Below are 16363 nucleotides of genomic sequence, written 5' to 3' on the forward strand. Positions count from 1 at the left end.
TGGTACAATTTAAATTGTAATTTATTAGTTAAGCCAAGTTTACATGAATAAACATCACTATCTTCATATAATTAAAAAGAGAAACAAACTAATTATGGCTAAAATAGGACCTTTTACACACCAATAAAGCTTTTAGGTCAAACAAAAGGCAAAAAGTGAGGTTCCGGCAGTATAAGTTGAAATAAAAGCTCCTATATTGACCTTATATCCATTACCAACATAAATGCATCCATTGCTCACCGACATTCCACCATAAACAGTTGCACCAGTCTCATATGACCATAAAATTCTCCCATTTTTAGCATCAATAGCATATATAGGTCCTTGTTTATCTGTTGAACTAGCAAAAAGTACACCATTTGCTATGGTGACAGGACCACTAACTCTGGAATTACTCGGATCCGCTATCGACCATAGGATTTCACCGCTTTTAGCATCCATTGCCACCCATCCACTAGCATTCGTATTTGTTTGGGATGGTATCAAAGTAAAATTCATGAATAGTGAGTTGGCTGAGTTGGTGTAGACCCTCTTCTTATCTGTAGCCGCGCCCCAAGTGCCTCCTCCTCCTGGACCACCAGGTCCAACCTCCTATACATCCAGAGTGAAGGTTTTAAAAGAAAATAATGGATAGAAAAGAACACAATGAAGACAGACTTACAGTAGACCAAATAAGGTCACCATTATCTCGATTTAGAGCCCAAGCAAATCCACTTTTTTGAACAGCAACAGCAATATCTCGCTTAGTTCCGTTGACATCGATACTTAGCATCATCGGGGCCTCTCCAAAATCAGCATCAGGGTTTGGACCAGGAGGACAATTTGGGGTGGAAAGATTATTGCAGGCTAAGAACCAAACATCATATCCTCCTAACTGACGATACCATTTGATAGCACCAGTTTCCAAATCAAAAGCAAGGATTGAATCTGAGTGGTTCTCGGGCTCAACACACTTGCCTGGAGTAGTTGGCACTGTTTGATTATTCTCAGCTTCTTGACATTGGCGTACTCGAAGAGGGGCTGAATACAGGTTCCCAGTTCCAACATAAACATGGTTACGAGTTGCATCAATGGATGGACTACTTCCCCAAACAGCTGCTCCTGCATATCCCCCCGTTTGACCAAAATTATCAGGTAGCGTAAAGGTTTGCCATAGGACTTTTCCGGACCGGACATCTAATTTGGCAAAGCTACCGCGGAATGTGCAACACTGCTCTATGCTTACGCCGCTTTCTGCTGAAGATGTGCCTACGTAAAAATGTCTGCAAGAGTTCTTAGATGTAAATTGCCTATGCATTTTTATTCTATTCACTATCTCTTCTAAAAGGCTCTTCTGGCATTAGGAAGGTTTGAATATAAATAATAAGTTGAAAAAATGAACTAGGAAAAAAAAGGAAGAAGACATAATATTAAATTTAACTCTTAATGTTTACAATTTTTTATCAATTTAATAATTTTTTGAGCTAATTTTGACTTCAACATTTTTAAAAGAGTTCTTTTTTAGCATCAATCTTTTGAAAAGAGACAAAATGATATTTTTTTAACAAGAATACTAACTAAAAGTTTAAATTTTTAAATACGATAACTTGCATGACAACCCACGTGTACTTCATGCTAATTTTTAAAATTTTTATGAACTTTTCATATTTTTTAATTTTGATTTATTTATTGACGTTATATATAAGATAAAAATATTATTTTAACATGATATGTACATGAATTGGTGTGCGAATCTTATTTTTATAGGTTAGTTTGTTTTGTTAAAAATTAGTGTTTTAATTTGTATGTCAATTTAAAATATGATTTTACTCTTTTTGAAATTAAAAAATGAATAATAATTAATTTATGATGACAGTTGTATTCCTCCTCCTCTCTAGTTATAGTCTTGATATAAATCATCTCTCCAGCATGATAGCCTCATCCAATTGATGGATTAATCAACCCTAAAATGTCAAATAAGTTGGCTATGACTGTTTTGCTCAAAAAAAACGTTAGCTATGACTGATACATACATACATATATAAATATATAAGCAGTGTTTTAATTCCATTTAGCTCTAGCACTTAAATATTGTAATCAAATTCATAGTCTTTGATTAGATCATCATCTTTCAGAATTAATCTTGTTCAAACTTCGAATATAACTGTTGAATATATAAATGTTTAATAAGAATATGTTCTGTTCAATATATATATATGGGATATTTTTAGATGTGGATTGTACTCAAAATTTTGAGATTTTTTTAAAATTTTAGAAATTTTAAATACATTTCTTAAATTTTTGAAAATTTTTATTAACTTTACAAAATTTTAGTTAGATCCCTAATTTCTTTTTCAAAAAATTCTCATTTAATTCCTAATTTTTTTTACAATTTTTACTAAGCCCCCAACTTTGTTCCACGATCCCCATTGGATAGTTTTTAGGATTTTTTTTTTGTCTTTGCATTTAGAGGTTTTTGGAAAATAATATCTTTAAACTTATATCAAGACATGCATGAAACATAAATATTGAATATGAATATTTGAAAGATAAATGAAAATGGGAACAAAACAAACTAACCCTTTATAGTAAGTTCCAGACATAGTGATGATACCAGCGGGATGGTTATCAAGCTGGGTTGACCAAACAAGCTCGCCAGTTAATCTTTCGACAGCAATAACAATGGCAGGGCCAGAGATTCCAATGATGAGCAAATCATCTGCAATTGTTGGCGTTGCTCTTGCAACTGTCCAGTTAACATTCACGATAAAACCAGTGGCATTAAGCCCAGTTAACTCATCCAAGTTTTTCTCCCAAACAAGGGACCCATCACAGGCTTTAATAGCATATATGTTCCCGTTCCAGCTCGGAAAATAAAGGGTTCCATCGAAAATCGCTGGCGTCGCGGTTATGTCTTTGCCTGCAATGAATTCCCATTTCAAACGCAAATTGGAGACTGTTTCAGGGCTGATCATGGTCTCCTTCTCCGCATATCTTCGGTTATATAAGTCCCCACCATGGTTCAACCAGTTTTGTGAAGACTTGGGCCCTTTGGCAACTGAGTTCCACTGCAAACGACAAACATCTTATAAATGTTAGTATTAGGAGATATTGTCCATTTTGAAAGTGAAAACCATTTTAACAGTTTTGTCTTCTGAGTTCTAACAAAAGAAATCGTCCTTAGAATGGATTCCCACATTATGCAACATAAAGCTTTAGGGTTTTTAGGAAAAGAACTTACAGCAAATCCTGCAAAGGTTGGGTTGAAAAATGGGAAAATAAATAGGAATGTGAGAATAACATTGTTGTAGAATATAGAAGCCGCCATTGAACTTGAATGTTGGTATGTATGATATATCACTGCATGAATTTATATAGAAGAACATAATCAATACCAATTTGGCAGCCAAAATTGTAATAACTCATTTTACTTGTTTGAATTTGTGGTTTGCAAGTCGTTTTGTTTTGCGTAAGGATATGTATCTAGAGTCGGCTAATTAATACTTGAGGAAGACGGTCTTCATTCTAATTGGTTTGACTATGTATGTGGTTTGAATTTATACTCTATCTAAATCCGCAAAACAAGCTTAAAAAAATAGGGTAAACTATAAAAATAGTCATTTTATTTTACTCACATTATGTTTTAGTCATTTATATTTGAAATGTTACTTTTTAGTCATTCACGTTATCATTTTGTTACAAAGTGGTCACTCTACCGATAAACACTGTTACCTTCCTAACAACAGTCCTACGTGACAGTTCAAATGGGTTTTAAATGTCACCTTGGATGTTCAGTTGCTAGGATGAAAATAAGTTTTAATTAAATAAATTTAATTTGGACTGCCACGTAGGACATCCAATTTGACATTTAAAACCCATTTGGACTGCCATATAGGACTGACGCTAAGGAGGTAACGGAGTTTAACGATAGAGTGACCACTTCGTAACAAAATGATAATGTAAGTGACTAAAACATAACATTTGAAACATAAGTGATTAAAATGTAATTTGAGGTAAACAAAAGTGACTATTTTTGTAGTTTACCTAGAATAGAAATAGATATAATTTATCAAACTAAATAGGTAATTTCATCATTCTCTTTTTTGGTATTGCTTTTCTTAAAAAGGAATTGGAACCGGAAAACAAAAGTTTTGAAAGAAACAGACAAGCTGTTGGAGAAAAGATTGCTTGTTGTTGTTAAAAATGAGAAGAATGGCCTGCTATTATATTGTTTTCTAAAGGGGAAAAATAGTAAAATAGTAGTGTCACTTTCCACAAATAGCAGAGGATTAATATTCTGCAACAGTCAGGATTTTCCTCAACCAAAAATATTCTGCAACAGTCAGAGGATTTTCCTCAACCGAAAACATTCTGAAAAACAATTAAAATATTTCTTTGCCTTACCAACTTTCCCCCACTAATGCAAAGGAATTGAAAACTTTTCTAAACATGAGAAAAGGTAAAACATGATAAAAGCAATAGCAAAATTAGTCACTCGAGCACTAGTATCTTGTTGATTGACCTAATACGTAATGAAATGAGTGATTTTTCTCTTTAACAAGTGAATGAATCTTGAACTTGTTAAGATAGGGGTTAATTCATGACTAATCTAAAATACAATTGATGTTTCGTGATAGATCAACACGTTTTAGCCAATATACCTTGGGTTGCTGGTAAGTGCTCTAGAAAGACTGTCCAATGTATTTCATAGAAGGTGGCTAGTTCTTCACACTTACATAGGTGATCTCATCAAGTCTATCTCAATATAAACCACCTGAATCATAACTATGAAATCATTAAGAGCATTTGTTAAGCTCATCTTCTTAAATTTAAGTTCGATGAATTCATCAAGTCCATCTCAATAGAACCACCCAAACTCTAGGTTATAAACTCATTTATGTAACACCCCATATTTGACCCGACCGTCGGATCCGGACTACAGGGTGCTACATTCCACGTCCAAATCTTAACTAACACATCCATTAGTATATTCCACAATTCATGTTCATGTAATACAAATATTACCTAACACGGGTAGCTAATTGACTTCACCAATTACAAGAACTTATTACAATTATATAACTTTAATTTATAATACAATTTTTTTACAAGGGTAACATTACCATATTAAAATATTTACTTCGTCTTGAAATTAATATTCTAACCATATTTAATTACAATTTTGACTATGACCCTGAGGCCCCGCCTCTAGGTCACCCCGTTGTATGTATATTACAACTGAAAAGTAATTTTGCCTGAGCACGGTAAATTTTGGCCTGTTCCCTCTTTGAATCCTTGAATTTCCCTTTTTTACCTGCAATACATAATAACATACAAGTAAGTACAAATGAACTTAGTGAGTTGTCTAATACCTTGTACTAGCACAACGCTAGAAAGCTTGTACATCTTGGAAAGTAATTCAGCTCGCTCAATTGCATTGGATCTATTATGGACGATTTGGAATCAGGAGATTTCACATTTGGACTATACGCAATCTTGCACATATAAAGCTCCCACTTATGAGATTTCAAAGATGTATAATCATAAATACAAATTTATAGACATTTGACGTTTTGCCATATTATACCCATGGATTCTTTCTTCAATAATTATTTTTGTGGACTTTTGTGCAATTACATCCCTAAGAGATAGTCATTGTAAACTCTTACTTGCAGACTTATGGAAGAAGACCTATAGATAATTCCCAATGGCACGTGACTTGCATCAACGGATAAAGATAGCCAAGTGAGGTGGATATTGGTGAATGGTTTCTGTTGTGGACTTCTATTAATAATTTGCCCTAACAGACACAAGTATGTGGATCCATACTTACGAATACATATACATTTCGCGCAGAGACTTAGATAGATACATGCTTGAATAGGCAACTCATTCATTACGGATTAGTAAGAAAATAATTTCTTATATAAAAAGGGGTTCATATACGCGAACTATTTTGCAAATTTCCACAAGGTGGAATCCACGTATAGCTATCATGTTAGCGAATCTGGTGAACTGTTATACATATAAATTCTTATAGAAGATTCATTGATGTATATTCATATATGGAGGACTTATGCTTACGGATCCCTATATGAATACTATCATGCAAATTCATTGAAGGAATTTCATAATCATAGCAGATTCATACATACGAGTTCATAAACAAACATTAACATGTCGAAACAGATCCCTATATGTAAGCTATTTTGCGGATGTTCGCATTAAAAAATTTTACGTATAAATTTGTCATAAAACCCAGAGAATAAGTCTAGCAGATTTTCATGTATACAGATTCACGAATATGGCAGACTTTCATAACTTACATATGCGAACTCATAAAGTGCAAATCCCTAAAAGAAATCATCATATAGAAATAGATTCACATATGCGAAATACCTCTCTGGCCTCCACTGGATTATGTCATGCAAGCAAATATGGCAGACCTCCCTAGATTGTGCCATGTAGGCAATCTGGCAGACCTACCTAGATTATGCCATGGCCATGGACTTACTTTCATTCATACGGCTTAAAGCCTTAAACTCTGCAAAATCTCATATTACCCTTCAAGGGCTTTCATACTACCTATAAAGGGCTTTCATATCCATAAGCACATATTTTACATACAAACCAACCAAACCTTTGCAAAATCGAATGCCATTAATACTCATTCTCATTCAATCCGCTCGAACCTCTACAAAGCTAAATAATACGTGGTACAGAATGCACAACGTGACATATCACCCTCTATCATCTACCAATACATCCCTTCACACTCTACATACTATTCATATACATGCATTCATACACAAACACTCAACCAATACTACTGTTAATACACGACACATAGTATGCCAAACATTTCATCTGCATATGGTTAAACTTACAATTGGTCATACTTATACAAATCAACACACATCATATATCACGATACATCTACATTCAGCCATAGAATAACTCAGTCATAGAATAATTCATCATTTGCACAACATTCAACCATAGAATATTTCATCATTTGCAAAACACTAAGTTAACATACTTAACACACAATACTGAAAATAAGTGAGCACCCATTTAAGACCTGAGTTCTGAAACCCACCTGGAAGTTGACACTGAATCCATTTACTTAATTTTCCCTTGTTTCTTGAGCCTCTTTAGCCAACTAAACACAACAAACATTTCAGAAATCCAACAAAGACAATTCACCATCATAAGAACCATAATATATTTGTATGCAGAGACAATTTAATGATTATTTGCAACTTTACCCATTACAGAATAGAATCAATGGATTAACTAAAATCATTAACTTTCTTCCATTTTCTTAAATCTATTAATATAGATAGGTTAGAATGCTTACCAGTTATGAAATTTTTCAATTTCTTCAGCTCAAACATCAAGCTCTTTACTTCATGCGTAATGCTCCTTAATCCTTCTCTCTTCTAGAACAGAACAGAGAAAAAGATGAAGAAAGAACAAAAAAAAAATTGTAGATATCTAAAATCATCATGTCTCCTTCTAAGAAGTTTCTAGTTCAAAAGTAACTAAACTAAAGGTTGAAATCCAATCTTTTATCAACTAGTCCTCCCAAATAAAAAGCTTTTCAATTTAATACCCAAAGTCACTGCCACAACTTAGGCTTAATTTTTTCGGGTGTGACACATTAAGAGTAAGAAAATTAACCTCTCATATCTGTGAATTCATCAATCCCGTCTCATTAAAACCACCCAAACTCTGGGATATGAATTCATTAAGAGTAAGAGTTCAACCTTATGCATGTACATTATTCACCATAGGGATAAATAAAATGTACACTATGAGTTTTTACATGGTTTCATTTGACTAGAAAACTGAGTTGGGATCCACCATGAATTCCTTAACCATTAGGCTTACGACCCATCCCCCTCGACGAATCAAAGACCTTTTTTCCTATTTAACCGTTTGGTTAGTGGATCAGCTAGGTTTCGTTCAGACCTCACATATTTTATATTTCTCAATTCTCTCATAAAGGAATCTTCATAAGTAGATTCCTAAACCACTCGACCTGTAGCCCGACCTAGTCAAGAGTTATATTTCTCAATCACTAAAAGGACTAAGGTAAATAATCACTTACTTTAACTTCACTGAAGACCATTTGGAGAAAGCTCAACCTTGATAACTAGCATAGTAACTTCCGGACTGTGACACTCTCTTTTACTTACTATGTCAATGAGGGTCACACCTTTAGTAACCTTGTTACATTGAGTTGACATTTTAGTCTCCAGTCCATTTTGGGCCTTTTAAGGCCTAAGGTTATGATCCATTCAAAGCACGTTGAACATAAACTCGAACTTTGTCTCATCTCAATCACTGATATAGTCTCGTCTATGTTCATTCTTCTACCGAACACTCAAACTCAACGCCACAACACATAATCATCAAATTACAATATTGAGGAACCTTGATGGTGATCCTTTTTCGACTGAATATTATCATGTTTTTGATACTCAAAACTACATCCTTTTCAATATGGCACCAACCATACTCTTATGGTAACCAGCTGGATGTGTCCCTCTAAACATTGTTTATGCTAACCACCCTTTGCGGCACCAACACTAAGGTTCTCAACATGAGAAATTCAGACACATTGGCCATTCCCAACTTAGGCCCTCTCATCCCCTCCATGGTCACCCCATTGGGTGTGGCCATCTTGGCTAACCACAATACATGCGACACCACCATACTATCAGAGGTGGTGAGAGGTAGGCAACATCATACGAGAAGGCCACGACGAGTGCCTAAGAGTCTAAGGTCTAGAGCAACTACCAAGGCGGGTCTATCATCGAGAACAACGCAAGAAAAGGCATCGACGGTCACACCACCCTCGGGTCAGCATGGCTCGACTTATTTTGGTTCTTTCATTAACCCTTTTTTTTTTTCACAAGCATTGCATTTTACACCATATTTCTTTGTTTTTACACTGCCTTCAGGTATTTATTCTTTTTGCACAACCACTTTTGTCCCCATCATTTTACCCTTCGATGTTATCGACATATCAGACAACAACAACTCCGACAATAATTCCTACGCTGACTATGTTTGCGACATCGATAAGAAGTCTATATTTTATGTCATTAGTGTATGGGACAATATACTTATATGTCAATAGTGATGCAAACACCTTTAAAATCATTGGTCTACCAAGGGGAACCATTTTCGCAATCACCTGTTCGAAGAACGAAGGAGACACGATGACAATTGAAAAGCAAACTACAATCAACCACGGATGAAGGCAAGGAAAAGGATGGGTTGAAACCATAAATTGAACAAAGAAGAAATCTGTCTTGCCATCAACAACCACTCGTTGTGGCACACATTTTGCTCAACGACATAGATTTTTTTTTTTTGTACTTGTCGTGTAAATCTTAATTGTTTAGCTAAGTTTTAGTCAATAAAACTATACAGATATTGGATGTGAAATATTTTTAAATAAATATTGTTTTTGGTAGCACCTATTGGTTTCGTTTTCACTCTCCCAATTTCAACCCCTGCAACGCAATAATATTTTCTGGACATTTCGAGTCGACCTCCACCTACCACAAACTACGAGTGACCAAAACTCAATTTGAATAAAAAAATAAAAAATACGAACTTCGACTTAATCGAATTAAGTAATTCGAGTTTTGATTTCAAATCAAGCTAAATTTTACAATTTTGAATAATTTAAAAAGCAATTTGGTATAAATACCTTTTTGATATCTATCAATTTTAAAATTACCAAATTAGTCTCAACATAATAACAAAAATTTCAAAATAATTTTAAAATTTAAAAATAATATTAATTTTAAAACTCAATATCTATAACAATTCTAAAGTTTATAGTTTCCACCAAATCTAAATATATAAAACTTAAAAAATTAAAAAATTCCTAAATATTTTTGAGAACCTAAACACTAAAACCTAACATTAAAAAACCCTAAACCGTGTAAAAGAAAAACCTAACACTAACACATTTTTCTGCCAAATCCGCTGAAAACATGTCCCACTAAACTCTTTTCCTTCTTTCTCCAAAATAAACTTAATTCAATAATTTTCTTAAAAATCAACATTTTTGGTATTTCACGTTTAGAATATTTTTATCAAAATATCTATAATTTGTCATTAAAAATATTGATAAATCAAAACGAGTTTAAGAAAAACTTTTGCTAAATATTTCATTAAAATTTCCTTTACCAGTTCCAACAAATATCTTACATGATAATAAAGACAAGATTATTTTATTTAAAATTAATTTTTTAAAAAATCTTAAATGATATTTGAATTATTTTGAATTCAAATTTTCTCCAAAATTTTACCATTCATGTATCTTATAAGTTAATAATAATAATGCTTTTCTTTATCAAAATTTATTTTTAGGTATTAACTTAAAGTTTGTCTGTAATGATGTTTTAAAATTTAAAAAGAAAAAATAGGTCAATTAAATAATACATATATTATTAATAATGTTTAAATACAAAATTTTAAATTATTCTATATTAATATTTATTTTTATTAATAAATGCAATCATTTAATAGCTCGCACAGGTAAACTAATTAATATTTATATTTGTAAATTAATCCATCAATAATTTTTATTAAGAAAAGACGAGCATAATTTTCGATCATAAAATTTCTAAACATGAAAGCACTTAAGTTAAAAAAAGTCCAAATTCAAAAAACTTACCAAAAAAAAATGATTATCTAAACCAGACCCAAGAAATTCAAAACTAAAAAATCTAAATATGAAGAACCTGAGATTAAAAAAGTCCACATTCAGAAAACTTCAAATAAAAAAATATGATATTCTAAACCAGAACCAGTCTGGGTATTAAAAAATTAAATCTCAAAAATTCTAAACATGGAAGCGCCTAAGCTTAACAAATCCAAATCCAAGAAACTTCAAATAAGAAGTATGATAATCTAAACCAGACCCAGTCCGGATATGAAAAATTAAATCCCAAAAATTCTAAATACGAAAGCGCCTAAGCTTAACAAATCCAAATCCAAGATACTTCAAATAAAAAATTTGATAATCTAAACCAGACCCAGTCCGGATATGAAAAAATTAAATCCCAAAAATTCTAAACACGAAAGCGCCTAAGCTTAACAAATCCAAATCCTAGATACTCCAAATAAAAAATATGATAATCTAAACCAGAATCAATCTGGATATGATAAACAATTATGATAATCTAAAACAAAACCAATTTGAATCTGAGAATTTTCAAACCTATAAATTCCAAATACGAAAGCACCTTGAGTTTAAAAATGCCAATTCAAAAAACTTTGAATGAACCAAACTCAAAATAATCTAAATCCACACACTTGGGCAGCAAATGAGAACGACAACTCTTATATATACCGGCTGGCAATGAGGATTTGGTTCAAATTCAAATCTCATTGTCCTTTTTTTACTCTGTTATAATGATTAGTCTATAAAAAAAATTATAACTAAAAATTCAAGGTCGGGGACAGAAGGGTTATAATTTTTAAATAAAATCAAACTTCTGCTCAGAAAATATGAATTTTCTTCTCATAGATTTTCTTTTAAAAAATCTCTGAAGTCTGACATGTGAATTTTTTTTCATAATTCATCATTGCAGAATCTTTTTTTTTTCAGAAAAGAAATTAATCCAAAAAAAAACGAAAAAAATATAATAAATTAACTCTAATTATTTCTCAAAGATTAAACACAAAATAGCCAAAAAATTTAATGCATTATTGAGATCAGAGTTTGGTTAAAAATATTGTCGGTCACGGTTTAATCAGAAACACGGACCAAATTAAACCTCATCATATCTCAAAATATTTGAAGAGAAATCATATATATTCTCTTCGAAGAAATTTCAAGAGATATAAATAAGAAAGATCATCAGAGACTTAAATACAAGTAATCATGGAATAAATCCAATCATATTGTTGCAGTTTTATTTTTCTCATCAATTGATCGAAAAAACCAGAAATTTAAAAAAAATTACATTACATTTCAAAAGAAACTGTGAACGCCATAAACCCTTAATGAGGAGAATAGATAAATATATATATATAAGGCTGGTAAAGGGTTTTAGGTTTTGGCAATTATTTATAGATCTGGTTGAGGGATTTTGATAAACCCTAAATTTAAACGGTGCCGTTTCTCTTTGGGCCTTCCGGATAGTCGTCGGCTTAATTGGGATTCCAAATTTTGGCACGCCTTCTTTTAAGGCTTGGTTTTATCTTTCATTTTTCCTTTTCTTTATTTTTTCTTTTTTTCTTTAATATTTTTATCTTATTAAAAATTTAAAATTTTAAGAAATTCCATATTATATCAAAATAATGCATTTTAGTCATTTTATATTTCCTTTTATATATGTATACTATTTGAGATAAATTTTAAGATTACACGTCAAATTTAGTTCAATGCAATATTATAAATGAATTTTGATTCGAATAATTTTATAAATGAAATGTTAATTATATATTTAATATAAATGTAAAACAAATAATGCAATACAATAATATAAAAGTAAATTGAAGTATTTATTTCTTTAAATGTGTACATTTAAATAAAATTAAAATTTCATGTATACGTTTTACTCAAAGTTTCATGTATATAACTATCTTGAATTAAAATTATTATATCAAATTACACGTCAAATCAAAGTTCATATATATTTTTGAAATATATTTTTTAGTTAAAACAAAATCGAAATACATCAAACTAATATGACTTAAAAGCAAAATATGAAGCTATAATTTATTTACAACTTTCTTTTTGAAATGATACGAGCATAGTCTTGCTTAGAGCTGATCATGGGTCGGGCGGCCTGGCCCGGCCCAAAGGTCCGCCCGAAAAATGGGAGGGTTTGGGTAAAAATATAGGTCCGAAAAATGGGCTTGGGCAAAAAACAAGGCCCATTTAGAAAACGGGCCGGGCCTCGAGTAAGAGTTTTTTGGCCCGGGCCCGACCCGGCCCGGCCCGAATTATATATTAATATATTTTTTATTTTATTTTTAATCATTTTAAATTTTTAACTATTTTTATTATATTGTCAATTTGTGTATTGTTTTAAAAATTGTTTTAGTATCATTTTTATTTGTTTTAATATTTGTTTTTATGTTTTTAATTTTTTATTTAATGAAATAAGCAAAAAAAATTAATATGGGTTGGGCCGAGCCGGGCTAGGGCTTAGCAATTTTATTTTGGGCCGGGCTTGGACAAATTTTTAGGCTCATATTTTGGGCCGGACCTGGGCCTAGTAGACGGGCTTAAAATTTTGTTTGGGCCCAGCCCGAACCCTGCCCCGTCCGGCCCATGATCACCTCTAGTCTTGCTACATGAATTTGAGGTGTTGAAATGAAATGCCATATTTTTATTTAAATGAAATATAATTAATAATTTTTTATTTATATACTTTAATTTATAGATTTTTCCCCAATAATATATATTAAAAAATTTTATTAGGGAAGCCAATTAAATTTTAGTTCAATTGGCATGAACATTATTACTAATACGGGGAGCACATGTATTCGAAAGTGCTGAAATACATTATCTTCTTATTTATGGGTTGAGGATGGGCAATGGATAATTCTAGTTATTGTCTCAAAAAAAGCTGATATGATAAGAACCTATAATGAAATTTTTCAAAAAAAAAACCTTTATAAATAATTTTTTTTCTTTATGCTCATACTTTTTTTTCCGAATAGCAAATGTATATAATATTTAAAAAATATATTGTAGGGTAAATTACGCAATTAATAACCAAACTTTTATAAGTTTTATTTTGAACACCAAAAATAAAAGTTTTTATTTTAGGCACTTTTGTTTAAAAAATTTATTTATTTTAAGTACTACTGTTAAAAATCATTTTCATTTTGATCCCCATCTTTTATTCATTATTATTTTATACTTATTTTAGTCACACAACTTTAAAAATGTTTCATTTTGGTCACTTATTTCATTTTTTTAAAATTAATTTTATTTTTCCAAACAAAAATATGGATTTTTACAAGGAATTGAGCTATTTAGTTGTAGAGATGAAACTAGGGGTGTTCAATTGGTTAACCGACCTTTCAAAAATTTTAACCATTAATCGAACCGAAATTTTTTCAAAAAAATTAACCGAACCGAAATTTTTTCGGTTAATTCGTTCGGTTAACCGAATTAACCGAAAATTATATGTTTTTTAATTTTTTGTTAAAATAAGTATAAAATTAACCGAATTAACCGAATTAATCGAATTAACCGAATTACCTAAATTATCCAAATTAACCGAATTAACCAAATTAACGGAATTATTTGTAAAAAGTATATGTTTTTATTTTTATTTTTAGTTTTAGATTTTATTTTTATTTATTAAATTATTTGTAATTTTATGATTGGGTTGGGTTGGGTACTTGGGTTAATATATATTAGATCCGGTATTTGAGTTTATGTTGGATTGGATTTGAGTGAATAATGAGATATTTATATATTATAATTTTATTTATTAATTTTTGTCGGTTAACCAAATTTTTCGGTTAACCGACCGGTTTCGAACCGAATTAACCATTAACAAAAAACTCAAAAAATTATTAACCAACCCCCCGAATTAATTCGATTAACCGACGGATTAACCAAATTCGGTCGGTTAACCGAATTTTTTTGGTTTTACCCGAATTTTACACACCCCTAGATGAAACTCAAGTTTTCTTCTGTAACTCAATTCATTGTAAAAAAAAAAAAAAAATCATGTAGAAACCTAGAAAATTCAGGGGAAAAACTCAGGTTTTTCCCTTATTATTGAAAAAAACTAAAATTTTAATCATAAAAAGAGAGGGAAAAAGGAAATCAAGTAGATAAAACAGTTTTTCCTATAAAAATCCAAGTTTTTTCTAGAGAAAAGAATCGAAAAAATAATTAAAGAAAATTAAAAGATGAAATAATTTTCCTTATAAATACCTAAGTTTTTCCTATAAGAACTCAATTAATTCTTTGTAAAACTCAAGGTTTTCCTTTTATTGGAAAAAATCTAAAACTAATTCTAAAAAAATTGAAAAAAAATTAATTTTTATGTAAAAACACAAGTTTATGTAAAGACGTAAGTTTTTCTTTATAAACTTAGGTTTTTTTAACGGAAATCTAAAATTAATTCTAAAAATAAATAAAAGAGATTAAAAGGAAAAATAAGTGACGGAAATGAAAGTTTACAAAAATTGAGTGACTAAAATAAGTCTACTATGATAATGAATTAACCGTAGGTGATTAAAATGAAATTGGTTTTAAATGACAGTACCTAAAATGAAAATGATTTTTAATATCAATGCCTTAAATGACTTTTTTAATGCCTAAAATGAAGACTTATGAAAGTTGGATGACTAATTGTATAGTTTACATTTTATATTTTATAATTAATTTAAATAAAAATATTTGTAATTATTTAGTAATTGTTAATGCATATAATTGACTAAACAACTCTAAGCTCAAAAGTTTGTTCATGCCGATCTGAGCCCCTAACGATTTGAGTATGAGAAAGCCCAAGCCCTTAATAGATTCGAGTTTGAGAATATTCGAGCCATAAAAACCTTAACTCAAGACTGGTCTAATCTAAAGCCTGAATTTATAACTAAACAATCATAATAAACATTAATAATTAACATAATTTTATTATATTACTTAAAATAAAAAATATAAAAATTAATTATTATTATTTTCAATGTATTCATATGCATTGCATATTTATATTAAAATTTTATTAATAGAAAAAGTAATTAATAATTTTATGTTAAATTATAAAGTGATTTTTTAAAAATTATTAATTTAATGGCAAATATTTTAATACTATATTTATATATGTATAATAAATATATAAAATTAATAATTATTAAAATCTATAAACTAAACTTTAATGATAGTATAAAATATATAATCACACAATATATTAATTAAATAATACAACAATTTGTGTTATACTTATTACAAATGATTTCATATAAAATATATAGTAATATATTATTAATATATTATAGATTATAATATAAAATATAATATTACATGATATTATAATATTTAATCATTGATGCATATATATAAATTATTAATATAGTATATAGTATATGATATGATATAACATTATATAATATAGTATGAATGTACGAAAAATATAGGGACTTAGAGTATATTTCAACTAGTATAATAATAATTAATATATGATAATAATTAATATATTATGTACTACTCTACTATTATAGTATGTGATATATGGGAAAATTAGGAAAAAGGGTCAAAAAATTTGCAAAGTAGACTTTTTTCTCATATTCAGGAAATAGACCGATTTTAAAGAGAAATAGAAAATGTTTCCTTGTATAATTACATAATGATATATATAAATTATATATTTTATTATAT

At 30.2% G+C, this 16363-nt stretch overlaps 1 protein-coding gene and 3 non-coding genes across 4 annotated transcripts; all 4 read right to left on the minus strand.

The window, feature by feature from the left end:
- Positions 1-3476, minus strand: LOC108488799 (uncharacterized). The gene is made up of 4 exons (XM_017793086.2): positions 3221-3476; positions 2560-3047; positions 662-1262; positions 1-591 (listed from the first exon to the last, which is right to left on the minus strand). The coding sequence occupies exons 1-4, from the start codon at positions 3305-3307 to the stop codon at positions 133-135; spliced, it is 1635 nt and encodes a 544-aa protein (XP_017648575.1). The 5' UTR covers positions 3308-3476; the 3' UTR covers positions 1-132.
- An 8025-nt stretch (positions 3477-11501) lies between these two features.
- On the minus strand, positions 11502-11603 carry LOC128292082 (small nucleolar RNA R64/Z200 family). The gene has a single exon (XR_008282067.1). It is a non-coding gene; the product is annotated as a small nucleolar RNA R64/Z200 family (small nucleolar RNA).
- A 117-nt stretch (positions 11604-11720) lies between these two features.
- Positions 11721-11799, minus strand: LOC128292098 (small nucleolar RNA SNORD18). The gene has a single exon (XR_008282083.1). It is a non-coding gene; the product is annotated as a small nucleolar RNA SNORD18 (small nucleolar RNA).
- Positions 11800-11864: 65 nt separating this feature from the next.
- LOC128292078 (small nucleolar RNA Z199) lies at positions 11865-11946 on the minus strand. The gene has a single exon (XR_008282063.1). It is a non-coding gene; the product is annotated as a small nucleolar RNA Z199 (small nucleolar RNA).
- Between the last annotated feature and the right edge of the window lie 4417 nt (positions 11947-16363).

Source organism: Gossypium arboreum, chromosome 4, assembly GCF_025698485.1.
Source record: "Gossypium arboreum isolate Shixiya-1 chromosome 4, ASM2569848v2, whole genome shotgun sequence".
Lineage (NCBI taxonomy): Eukaryota > Viridiplantae > Streptophyta > Magnoliopsida > Malvales > Malvaceae > Gossypium > Gossypium arboreum.

Excerpts from the sequence above, each read along its gene's own strand:
- LOC108488799 (XM_017793086.2), bottom strand. The coding sequence starts at position 3,307 with ATGGCGGCTTCTATATTCTACAACAATGTTATTCTCACATTCCTATTT. Across the intron at positions 1,263-2,559 it reads TCTGGAACTTACTATAAAGG|ACATTTTTACGTAGGCACAT; the intron begins GTTAGTTTGTTT and ends GAACTCTTGCAG. Across the intron at positions 592-661 it reads GTGACCTTATTTGGTCTACT|GAGGTTGGACCTGGTGGTCC; the intron begins GTAAGTCTGTCT and ends CTGGATGTATAG.